This window comes from Palaemon carinicauda, chromosome 15 (assembly GCF_036898095.1).
Source record: "Palaemon carinicauda isolate YSFRI2023 chromosome 15, ASM3689809v2, whole genome shotgun sequence".
NCBI lineage: Eukaryota > Metazoa > Arthropoda > Malacostraca > Decapoda > Palaemonidae > Palaemon > Palaemon carinicauda.
Genome location: NC_090739.1, coordinates 29,401,960 through 29,415,780, shown reverse-complemented (window position 1 = coordinate 29,415,780; position 13,821 = coordinate 29,401,960). Strand labels below are relative to the sequence as shown.

General features: G+C 35.5%; 1 protein-coding gene across 3 annotated transcripts in view; it reads left to right on the top strand.

The window, feature by feature from the left end:
• LOC137654537 (transmembrane protein 181) overlaps positions 1 to 12,937 on the top strand; it is a 198,601-nt gene extending 185,664 nt beyond the window's left edge. For all 3 annotated transcript variants that reach the window (XM_068388251.1, XM_068388252.1, XM_068388253.1), the window contains exon 12: positions 3,215 to 12,937. In XM_068388251.1, the coding sequence (XP_068244352.1) occupies positions 3,215 to 3,348 (134 nt within the window). In that variant the 3' untranslated portion in view covers positions 3,349 to 12,937. The remainder of the gene's footprint in view (positions 1 to 3,214) is intronic.
• Positions 12,938 to 13,821: the final 884 nt, after the last annotated feature.

Sequence of the window (13,821 nt, the reverse complement as noted above, 5' to 3'; positions counted from 1 at the left end):
AAGCTCAATGACTTGACTTCATCAAGGCATTCTCTCATTAAGAGGGACACTGAAAAGAAAACTTACTACATTTCTATACATAAATATATACATAAACATAAAGAATGTTTATATATATATATATATATATATATATATATATATATATATATATATATATATATATATATATATATATATATATATATATATTACAAGTATAAGAAAAAGTAAGTAAAAAGACAAAAATTAATGGCAGTCCAAAATAGCCGAGGAGAGAGAAAGGAACAACCGTTCTCGCTCCGAGCCAAAAGTAAAGTGAGCTCAAGCACAGGTGTGTGTGTGTGGGGGGGGGGGGGGGGTAGCAGGCTACCTCCCTACCCCCTGATAACTAGCAGTGGGGTAGTAAACCCTTGTTAAAATTTTAATGGCTCGTCATTTCAGCTACGCCGAAAGTAATAACCCCTATTAAATAGCGTGGTTTGTATGTCAGTTACGGAACAAATATCATTTTTATTACCTCTGCAAGGTTTGTGACTGTTGATCTGGTCAGGTCTTAGCATAAGCCATCTCCATAGCATTCTAGAGTTGGATAACCTTCTCCTGTGAAGTGGCCTTCATCATTGCAACATATTCCTATCATTGAGTAAAGAAGCAAGTCCATTCCATTTGCCTGACGAAATAATCAGCATCTTGACAGTGTCTAGCAATGTGTTCTCTGCTGTTAAATGGATCTAGAAGTCACTATATCACTACATCGAAACTGTCTGTGATGAGTTCTCTGCCATCCACTGGCATCTGACGACAGGTATGATAGTTTGTAGTCATGCAGTTCACTTGGCTTACATTGTTAACATAGGTAGGAATGAAAATAATTTGTCTAACATCCACTTCATTTCATGACGACACTGCTGACGACTGAAACACGGAAAGGTAATAATCTTAATACAATTGTGTGAAAAGAACATAATAGTGTTCTTAAATACCTCTGCTTTCATATACCAGCATAAGTCATGTAAATAATAAAAAAATAACACTACAATAACACTACCATTATTTAAACAATTTTCATTTAAAAGAATAACATACTTTAGTAACAAAATAGAACTTGTCTGGGCTGAGGCAATTCAAGACATTTACTATAGTACTCATACTTTCCTTGCCTTGACTCTTGTCTACTCACAATGAGGCTTATAAGCTGTTAGATAACCCAATTGAGATGTTTCACTGTCACAAACAGTAAAAAAATAGAATCTGTCTAGGCTGAGGCAATGTAAGACCATTACTACAGTACTCTTACTTTCCTTGCCTGGTCTGTTGTTTACTCAAAGCAGCTTATAAGCTAGTTATTAGATAACTCAATTGAGATATTCCACTGTCGCAAACCAATGTTCTATCAAGCATTTCATAGTGAAAATTGGTAAGTGACCTAGTTATCCATAAATATAACCAGGCTTCCTCAACTGTTAAAACTTCACCATTTGTGTTTCTACGCAGCATTTTGGATTTGACGTTATTCATTAACAATTGTGAACATTCAGTTCCGATTAGAGCTAACAAGCTGTTACAACCCAGAAATATCACGATGCGCCATAACCAGCCACCTCTTTTTCCCTCCATCCTGGAATATGAAAAAAAAAATAAAAAATTAGAATACTGTATGCTACCATGTTTATTTATCGAAGAAATATAATTATACTACAGGTAACCATAAACAACATGCTATAGACCATACTGTGTTCACTGGTCAGGTCTATAATATGTAATACAGTATATGCAGATGGCGCTAAATCTGTGATGGGTGTTATTTGAACCATAAACAACATGCTATAGACCATACTGTATTCACTGGTCAGGTCTATAATATGTAATATATGCAGATGGCGCTAAATCCGTGATGGGTGTTATTTGTGGTGCAGTATTCTTCGACAGGACAATTCAATTCTCGTTACCTACAGAAGCATCAGTATTTACAGCTGAATAGCAGCCCCTTTACTAGATACTGTACAGTACTATGATAAAACAGTGGAAAATATTCTAACCCTTAAATTTATTTACTTTGATTCAAGAAGTGCCATTCTAAGATTACACGTGCAAGAACCACCTGGTATAAAAAAATTTAGAGCGCTCCTCAAAAAATTTCATTCTCAAGGGGTAAATATTGAAATATACTGGACTCCTGATTAGGTTAAGAGTTGTTGGAAATGAAAGTGCAGATGCAACTGCTAATTCAGCAGTACAGTAAATTTATTAAGCATATTAAAACTCCCTGTTGAGTATTATGTAACCACAGTTAAGAACTTCATGAACAAATTATAAACTCAGGGATAATGAATCAACTTCATTAAGGTGAAACTAATCAAATCCTTTGTTTCTCTATGGGAATCATCAATATGTAGGGATAAAAGAGCTGATGTAGTAATTTTATGGCTATGTTTTGGGTATGCAAATTTATCCCATTGATTTTTAATGCCCTTGCAAGGTATGTGATAAGCTTTTAAATTACTGCTTTGAAAATAATGAAACATTTTGTCAGACTAGGAGTATCTGTTTTTAGGATTTTTAATGTTTTTAAACAAGTGTAAGAATTCTGAATAAAATTTCAACTACGTATAGAATTTTTAATTTAAATTTTTTATAACTTTAATTTCCAATTGATTTTATTCCACTAATTTTGTTGAGCCAGCTCTGTAAGAGCAGAGATCGACTCATTGGGTTGGTTAATCTGTAATTTTACTAATAATGAGGTGCACAAGATAAATACACCATCTCCTTCCCCACAGGCAATATACAAACTGCAGTAAGGAATAGATCCGATGAGCACACCCCTTAAAATAGAAGACAATTTTAGATTTAAATTGAATATAAGTGTGAAATAAATAAAGAACCCTCACACTTGCTACTTCCTCCTTCGAGAAGGTGGTACCAACCCTTAGATAACTAGTCAAAACTTATACATCATGAAGAAACACTACCCAAATGTAAATTAATGAACAATAGTTATTTACATACAGATTTCAGATTAATGTATTTATTTATTTCATATTTCCCCCATTAAATGTTAATACTGTACTGTATCAGGAAGTGCAAAATTTACATACAGTTTTTCTTTTGAATTTCTGTTCCTTTGGGATTTCCATATTGTTGCATGTTTTATCTTTATTTTGCCTTCATTTTCTCTGCAGCCTATTGTTTTTTCTTGAAATAAAACACTTCATAATAATTCACATTGCAGAAACGCACATTATGAAAGACAACCCAGCATTTAGTATGGTCAATGACTCTGATGAAGATGTGATATATGGATCTGATGATGATACAAGACGTCCACTAAACAGAGGAAGTAACGATAATGATGAAAGTGACTAAGCCAGTGCCAATAGTTCTAACTCCAAAGACTACAATATTTTATTTATTGGTTGTATGTATTTTTGATGTTGTACATCAGTTAATTTATTTGTGTAATGTAGTGTCCTTTTGTAAACTCCAATTGCATAATACAGTACCATAATACTGGTAATGTACTCTGTTAATCTGTGACCTGTGGAAATGTAGTACTACTACTACATTGCTTTTGAGAAAAAGAGAAATTTTATTTGTTATAGTCATCATAGGTATGAATGGAAGCGTTTTAATGTGCAGTATAGTACTACTAGCATTATACTAGATGTGCAGCTCTCCATAGCCATTTTCATTTTATTCGTAATTTCATTATGAAGTGCTTATTTTGGTACACTTTCATTCCTTGCCATTTATCAAATATGTGAACTCAGGTAAAATAATTTTAATTAGAAAGATCTCTTTATTTGATGACTAGTTTCTTAAATAGTTTTGCAAGTTACAGTGTAGGTCATTCAAAGCAGACAACATGAAATTATAAGCTGTAGAGGAGACTTTTTATTGTAGGCTTTAAAGTTGGCGAACTCCTTGGTAATTATTTCTATGAACTTCCCCTGACTTCCATATTGCTTTTGCCTCTGAAGCTTGGAATATTAACATTACTCCTTAAAAAAAATCTCAATTTCTTTCCTACTAATGCATCTAGTAAAGCAATTGAGACTGGCACCTAACAACAATAACATGCTACGCATGTTGGATAGTTTCAGTCTAAAAGTAGACGTGGAACAATAATGAAGTTTGCTCCTCTGCTCAAGACATCATGTTTTTATACTAATTATGGTGATTTTAAGCCGTCTTCTCCAGATTTATAAGCATTTGCTGCACTGTTGTGCATAAAGATGATAAATTTTTAAAAATAGTGTGTATTTTTCCAAATTGTAAAAACCTGAGTTCTTTACTATTGGAGAAAAATAAACAGCAAAGCCTGGAATACAGCAGTTAAATCTTTAACAGAGGTATAAACAACTAGCATGGTAGTTACCTTGTTGGCCTCAGGGTAGCAGCTCCAGCTCACACTAACCTCAATTGAATTGCAGGTGGGACTTTTTTCGGGGGTGCCGATAGCAAGAAGGTTTGAATAACAAATTCTGGTTTAAGGAAAAATATAAATTATTTTTATAATTTGTCATTTGTTCCTATACAAATACAAACCCCCATTCTTCACTATAGGAGACTCATCCTTATAAGAGAGGAAGTCCCCATTGCAACTGGCTGGAAAACCAACCCACGAGCCTCACGTTTAGCAATAGATAAGACTGCCAGAGTTCCTACACTTTGTGAACTAAGAAAATGGCTGATGGTAATCATGGCCTTGCACAGTAGAGGGGAGGAGAGGTTTGAGCTGTACCTTCACTGTGCTGAACTTAAAAAAGCTAAATTGCATTTGCTTACAAAAAAAGTAATAGGTTTGCTCAGTTCATCACATTTCCTTGTGTAAGAAATGGGGGGGAAAATACTCATGGGCATTTGGTACATCCTGTAGCTGAAGCAAAATGAGCTTACCTCAAGTTCAGCTGACGAGAATTACAATTCTGTACCTAAGACATGGAATTTAGAAAGAAAAAGAAGGCCAGGCACTCTACTTTCATCCCAGACTATAACGTAACCTCAGACCCCTATCTGCAAAAAGCTAAACCACCTGCTTAGCAACTACTACAGGACCTTCAGTAAAGGTGTCCATGTCTTGTAAGTTGCATTCCCTCAGGTAATGGGCTGTGAAAGTGGTCTGTCTCTTCTAGACCCCTGCTCTACAAACCTGTGATACACAAGTTTTTCATTAAGGCTGTGGAGGCTACAATACCTATGTCATGGGCCTTAATGCAAGAATTTGTTGCCAAGGATTCCAGGGATTGGGATATTACTTCCCTCAAGAAGGAGATACTCTCCTCACCGCACCAACCACAGAAGATAGCCCACTTGGCTCGGTAGACTGAAGTTGAGGATTTTCGGAGATATCCGGACATCCTTCAAGCAGTTTCAAGAAAAACCTTTCTTAAAGAGATGCTGGAAAACCTTCATGCATGAAACCGCAGGGATTATAGTGTGTTGTGGAAAATCATGGTGCGAGGCTGCTTCAGCAGATGTGGAAGGTATGGAAACTCCCTGGGGATCTCCACTAGTAGCTGCGGGAGATCTGAAAACAACTGTGTGGCCACATTGGGGTTATTAGGGTTATGGAGAGTTAGTTTCCCTCACCCTGTTGAGAACTCTTCTCAGAAGACAGAAGGGGAGAAAAGTGTAGGCGTCTAGCCCACTCCATAGAAGTTAAAAAGCGTCTTTAAATGCTGCTACAGGATTCAGGACTGGAGAGCAGTACATGGGAAGCTTTTAGTTGAGAGAGGTGAAAGGTTGATACTCTGAGAACCCCACAGGCATTACCTTTATCGCTATCTGAGGACTCAAAGACTATTATCTACTAATGATTCGAGGCCTACTGCTCAGCTGATCCACAATGATTTTTCTTCTGCCTTGGATGAAGCCAGCTGAGAGACAGTGTTCACGTCCTCCATCCACTGAAGAGTTTCTACTGATGGGTAACTGTGCCTCGTTGTTTGCAGATATAAGACTCTATGGTGGTGGTGTCGCTCATCAGCACCACCGAGTGCCCCTGAAGCGGATGGCGAAAATGCTGTACTACTAACTTTGCAGTCTTCATTTCTAGAAAATTTTTGTGATGCAAATGCTCTAGTTTCGACAAATTTTCCTACACTAACCACTGGCCAAGGGGAATCCCCCCCCCCCTTCAGTGCAAACATCTGTGAAGAGCCTGAATTGTGGGGGAGCTACTGCCAAGGGACACTTTTCCGACATTCAACTGGTTTAACCACCAGAGAAGATCCTTCCTGGAGTGCGGTCCTGCCTGGATCAACCTCTTGGGATCTATCCTGATGTTGGGACCATGATATATTTCCAGTCCCTTTGCAGGTTTCTTGTACGGAGCTTCCCCACGGGAACTGGGTGTTCTACTGAAGCTAGATATCCCAGCAACATCTGCCATTGTGAAGCTGGAAGAAATAGCTGTTGGATGAAAGGGGAAGCAGCATGAAGAAGAAAAGAAATTCTCTCTTCCGATGGGAAAACTTTCCCAAGGCACGAACCTACCTTTGTCTCCAGGTACCTGATTATGAGATAAGACATACTTCTCCAGAGTTATCACAATCCCCAGATCTTGACAAAACTTGAGAAGTCTGTCTTAGTGATCCAGAAGTCTCTACCAAGTCTGCAAGGATCAGCCAGTAGTTCAAGCACCGTACCAGATGAACCAACAGGAAAGTACAACAAAGGATCTAATTTTTAAAATAGAAGATTTCATAGATTTTAGTAACATTTATTATTTAAGATACAGTATATAGAAAGAGTTTTTGCAACAAATTATCTTATTCCCAAATTGTTGGGAAGTTGGAAACCAATTCTGATTATCTTGATTTCATTGCAATTCTTACATTTTTCCTTTGAAATATTTGCAACAGTTCTAGGGGTAATACAGAATAAATTAAAGGATTCCACATACTTATAAAATAGGTGCCGATTTCTATGATTGAACAATACTGTTAGATTTATTAATATCAGGTACGGCATTTTAGTGGATTTTTTTAGATCCCAATATAAAAATAAGACTTCCCGAAGTCATTATATATTTTATATTTTGAACATAAGGTTACGATATTAAAATATTTTGTGCTTTAAACCTATAATAAAAAAAAAAAATGAAAAAATTACTTAATATCACGGTGACATTTATTTCTGTTGGCTTTAGCATCAAATAAGTCAGAGTACTAGAAGCATTTTTTTCAGTCGGTGAACTACAAGCATTTTTTTTTAAAGATATAATCTTGAGTAATAAAAAAAATGAAATTTTTGCCTGATCTCAGAGCTAAAATTGATTTAAGGTATAAAGATTTACAACAATTTTGATATCCTTCTCAAAAGATGTCAAACTTTATTGGGACTATTCTACAGAAATTAGATGTAGTAGATTATTTAGGTGATTTTCTCTGACCGGTACACACATTTAATATTATTTAGACAGTTCCACAGACACTAAGGGTAATGTGCCTAATGTGTTTTGTGATCTTATAGACACGACATCTGTCAGAGAATGCATTTCATTCAATTTTACCACCAAGCCAAAAAAGGATTGTATCGAAATCCAATGAAAGATATGAAAAAGTATTAAAAAATATGAAAGCTACAGTAGAACCTTGCAATAATGGACACTCAAAATGGATTTTGGATACAACTGACTAAATCCAGATAATCAAAGTAGTATTCAGTTGGCAAAGGTCACTGTAGAAAGTACTACATTGTTCAGGGATATTTATACTTATTTACTGTACATTTATTAAAGAAAGGTAATAAAGCCATTTATACCTTATTTATTATTGGCTTATCTTCATAATAAATAGCTTATTTGAGGAATAATTTATATCAATAACAACCTTCTCTATGCGAGTCCATCTGAGAAAACTTAAACACTCGGCTGATTTCAAGCAACCTCTCTCGAGGATATGCACACACAAATAATAAAAAGTGTAATATAATTTCCAAACTTATTCAAACCATTTTATAATAACTAACAGTTTTCATACAGTTAACTAAAAGCTATTGGTATCATAAGTTATCCCCTGGATGTGTAAATATGTTAATTTGCTCATTGTGATTGGTGATGAAGCTTGAGAAAAATGGTTTCTGCTTTACTGTATTTTCATGTCTTTTTGATTTCTAAGGATACAGTAATTAAAACAATTTTTAATAACATCTTTACGTAACAAAACCTAGCCTATCTTGTACACAGATGATTTCATAATTTAGCAGTTATCTTATACCACAGATAGGTAAATTAATTAAAATTTGCCCTAATTTTTCACTAGTAATTTATCAGATAAACTACAAATGAGGTAAATTAATTAAAATGTCTTGATTGTTTACTATAACAATTTAGCAGTTGTCTATCACAACAGATATGAAGTAAATTAATTGAAATTTGCCTTAACTTTTTAACTTGTCTAATCCAAATGTCAACTTATATGCGGATATATACAGTATTTACATTGTTACTGATTTATTTACATAACTATTTAGTTTAATTTGGCCCATGCTTGAAGTGATCTTTGTTTTTGTGAGCTTCCTTTAAATAAAATGCCTTAATTATGTCAATCAAGCTGAAAAATTAAAAAATGTTAATCTCAGCTGCTCATTTTGATGTTACTCCGAATTTTGGGTATAAATATAGTAGACCTGTAGCATATTCAAATTTTGTATGATTTTGCTCGATTTTATGCTTTGGTTAACACTTTTGATGCAATGGACTATTGGCGATAATGGACAGCTCTTCCCCTCCCCCCCCCACATATTAGTAGTTCGTTATTGAGGGGTTCAACTTCGTTTCATCTAAAGATTTTGATAAAATATTTTTGAAAGAAGTCTTAGTAACTTGTCAATGATGTCTAAAATCTACATTCACTAAACATATCTTTAGGATTTCTGGTTTGTGTGTCACATTTTTAGGACTTCAGGACCCATAATAGTTGGTGGAATATGTTCGGCCAGAATGGTGAATTTAAGAGGTTGTTTTGGTATTATTACACATTTGGGTTGCAATTTAATAATCTTTTTGAAGGTCTTATAAAATGTCATCTGGGATTAAAATTAACCAAAAGCTTAAATGAAATAAATCTTGGATTTTATTTAATTGATTATATTAATTAAATGCCATATCTCTTACCTTCACTGAATACCCACTACCTGTTAGCTGTGGGAGTCACCAATATGGTCATCAAGGAGGGTCATCGAAATAAACAGAATTTTAGAGATAAAATTTCTTATTTCTATACTCACCTGATCATATACATGCCCACCCTCCTCCCCATTGATAAATGGCATCAAGAGGATTAAGAAGTATTTCGACTTTGAGACTTGGTATCTATCAGACATGTGCAGTATGTTGTTGTTAGACACTGGTCTCATTGCTTTACTAGATGAATAAGGAAATGTAAAGAAAGACAACCAAATTTTTTTTTCAAGGAGTAATGTCGACATTCCAAGCTTTCAGAGATAAATGGAATATGAACATCAGGTGAGTATTGATTCTGGTTTTCACTCAAACCATTGCTAGCATGACTAGAGGTTGAACATTCCTGATTGTTAGTCTTTTATAATGTGGTCTTTCAATCTTTATGCCCTTGAGAGGTAACAGAGTGGCATAACTAAGTAAATTCAAACTTCATTTTGAGAGATAGGGAGAGGTTGTGTGAAAACTGCTGTTTGCAGAGCTCTAATATGGCTATTGGTTTTAGGCAGTTATCAGCACAGTATTAATCTCTTTTGATAAATTTATTGTATACAGTAATTTCACATATATTTTTGTTGCATGGTCATCAGTTGTTGCAAAATTTATGACGGAAAAAGGCTAATACAGTATATAATAATAATTATTTAGTATTTACAAACTTGGAAATAAGAATACTTTGTAGATGAACATTAAAAATGATTGTGTAATGAAGATAATATTGTTCAGAATTTTAATATTGTAACTTTAAATGGGTTGCTTGCTTTCTGTGTAAACTAAAACTACACAGCTAACATGCCTTAACAAAATGCTTGCATAGTCGGGCACAGCACTACATTTTAAAGCTCAAAAGTAGTGTATCTTTTGTGAATGTTTTCAATAATGGGAAATGAAAATTTAGATTTATTAATAAATGCTGGATCAAGGAACCTATTACTGTTAATGGAGGTAGAATTGCAATGATCCTTTGTTCAAAATCTATTTCCTAATATTCTAGTGAAACCAAATAAAAGTAAAGCTAGACATAAAAATTCATAAGGCTGCACGAGTTACTGTTCCATAACTACTACTACTATTACTGTATAATTCAGGAATTGTTGTTTAAATGTATCTAACTACTCCTGTAAATGTTAAAGTATTGTTTATATAATGCAAAACAAGCATCATACAAACCATTAATCACATACGCCTTATTTACTTAGGATGTAGAAATCCTAATCTCACTCGACTCATATTAGTCAAAATCCAGATGATCCCAAAAGCATATACTCCATTTGACCTAACGCCAGCTCTGTTTCCTCCTCACTTTTTTTTTTTTTTGCAACCTTAGATTGGGGTGGGACTGATAATTAAGATATGTTCATTTGAGTACTATCATCCATGGTCACTTCTTTCAAAAGCTCATTAAAGGCTTTGCAATAAGTGCCAAATTAACAACCTGAGGAAGTGAGGATGCTTTAGAGTTTTCTCCAAACAGTAACAGTCTATGAGAATCCAACCCAATAGTAAAAATGTCTGAACAATTCCTTGCAGCCAAATACAGTAGGTGGTTTCTTAATCATCCTTACACTTTTCTATTTGCCTGGCTGCATTAACTCAAAATAGGGGAGTGGGAATATAATCAAACATACAGACCATCTCGAACTCTTAAACATTTAATTCATTCTTGTTTTCATAGGGTATTGGGGTTAACGTAAGCAGTAGGGCTGGGAACTTATTATTCAGGCTTCTAGTGATGAGGTTGACCATTGACATGAGTTCCACTTTCTGCAAGGCCTGATAGACCGTGACGTCTAGAGACCATTCTTATAGAAGGATCCAAAATCTCTGGGGATGACTGCCATGTAGTTGTTCTCTACTCAAAGTGAAGATTTCATGGCAAAGAATTTAAGTAAATAATCCTTGATGTTTGATTACACTGCAACTGATGTTTTCCGGATATGACACAGACGGTTCCTTCCGCCCTCTTTAAAGACAATGTGATTACTGGGAGGCATAGGAAAATGCCCTGTAACTCTAGGCTGTTGATGTGAAAGCAATTCCTCCTTTTAGTACCATTTCTTGTCGTTTAGGATGACCACCACCTAACCAGATGGAAGTACAGTATTTGATTTATGAATTTGGGTCTTGAGGCCTGGCATTTAGGCAAGGAAGGACATTCAGTGCTATTATGAGCCAGAATTGGCTGTGATAAACCAATATCTAATTTGCAACACTAAATGCCAATATTGAGCTGCAGACTTGGCTTACGAAATCTTCTGGAACTGTTGAATGACCTTAGAGAGCTTCTTAATTTTGACATTAAACGACCTACTAATCATTTTTTTATTATTGGATGCTGTGTAAAGATTAGTAGCTAGTGTAACGTAGTGTCCCAAGTCCAATATCCTTGTTGATATGAAAACCAGAGAGTGACAGATACAATGAGTGCCAACAGATACTTAGCTAGCTCCCTTTCCAAGAATCTATACCCTTCTAGTTGCTGAGGTACAAACTGTTGGATTCCAAGATGTACTAGTATTATAAGCTCAAACTGCTTCTAAGGGCAGAGTCTGTGGGAAGCCTGGCAGAAGTAGACAAGCCCAAACACAGACTTCAAAAGTTTTGAGGGACGTCTCTTACCATTTTTCCATCTTGAAAGGCATCAGATTTAGAAACTTGTTGAAGGCCCGAGATCAAAGACTGACCTCCATTGTCCATGTGTTACAAGACAATAGAGGCAAAATTGGAAATATCCACAGTTGCACCATGAATTAAAAGTTTAAAGATTTTGGACAGCAAAATGGAAGAAAGACATCAGGAATAGAAGTATGTCTCGAGGTAAAAAATAGGTGCAGCTAGGGGTCAAAGCTACATTGCAAAGACAGCACAGTGTAAAATTTCGCTGATAACACTTAACCCCCTCCCCTGGGGCACCAAAACTCTTCTTCCCCTACCCTTTAGTAAAACCCTTCAAGACCAACTTCCTTTCATCTGAATGTCGAGGACCAAAATCTACTAGTTGTTGTTGAAAAGATAAACTTCTTTGTAGATCTTTCTGGGAACCTGAGAAACTTGGGGGACAAGCATTGAAAGGAAATCCTAAAACATACGACGGAAGAGATAACTGGCATTCTAGTATTAATAATGGCTACTTGTATAGCTGTGGGCATGAGTGCACCATATATTTTTGCCTTAGGACTTTGTCTGATGAGAAGAAACTAGTTTGGGAGCAAAGGATATACAATTAGGGCAGCCTTAGTTATTACACGATGGCAAACAAGTTCCTGTGTTGACTTGTAGAAATCTCGAGAAAATAAAGAAGAAACAGAAACTGCACCAGTAGGTTGAATGGAGCATACATACTGTATATGGAATCCGATGGATCTTGATAATACAAGTCCAGTGAGACATATTTCTTCATTTCATGGAAATAAGGCGTATATAACTAATGAGGTTGTATAAAACTATAAGCTGTGCCAGGAAGAAAGGATAAATTTGTTGTCTGTTATATTTGCTGTTTTATTTTATTAAGATTAATGGTATAGCATCTGTAAACCTTTTAAATGTGCAGCTACACTGAGTATTTCAGTTTGACATTAACTTTGTGTGAATGACTTGTAAATGTCTAATATCATGGTTATATCAAGATATAATGATCAGTATTTTTGTACAGATATTGGCTATTTTAATTTCTAATGTCCAGTTTTGTCTATTAAATACAAAACAATGTACCTTAATTAACAGTCATTTGTAGCATTTTCATTTTTTAAATACACTAAGCTTAATTCTTTCTTGTCTGTTCTTTGTTTCCACTAATATTTTGTTTTAACATTTCTTACCAGTAGGGATACAAATACCAAGACTAGAAATCATAGCTATGTAAGAAACAAAATTTTCAGACGTATATTCAAATAACAAATTTGTAGGCAATTTGTATATTTCCTAGTATACAAACCTAGAGCTATTTATAGGGGGACAGTGGAACCTTTACATACGAATGTCCTAACATACGAATTTTCCAACATCCGAAGTAAAATTCGACCAAATTTCTGTCTCGACACCCGAAGTGTTGCTCCAACATACGAAGTAAACAATACGCGTACGCGTGGAATTTTCTCGAAAGCGTCAACCGTGGTTTGTTGTTGACGCCACTAGACGGCAGCACATCAGAGGGACGCCAATCGAGCGTCACCTTGATCAGTCCTCTCATCTCGTGCGCATCGTGTGGTTGTTCTCTATCCGCTCAGATATTAACAGTGTTTTTTATCTTCCTTTTTCGCGTGTTATTTTGTGTTTCGTAATCATGGGTCCTAAAAAGCTTAGTTTCGGTTCAGGTAGTAGTAGTGGTGAAAAAAGGAGGAAGTCAATGCTTTCATTAGAACTAAAGCAAGAAATAATAGAAAAGCATGAGCGAGGTGTACGTGTTAGCGATTTGGCTAAACAATATGGCCGGAATATGTCTACGATCTCGACGATCATAAAACAGAAGGCAGCCATTAAAGCAGTGAAATCTTTGAAGGGGATCACGATTATTTCCAAACGTCGTAGCCCTACCCTTGAAGAGATGGAACGCCTTTTGTTAATATGGATCAAGGACAAGGAGATTGTAGGCGATACGATCACTGAAACGATCATTTGTGAGAAGGCCAGCGCTATCTACAGTGACTTGAAGG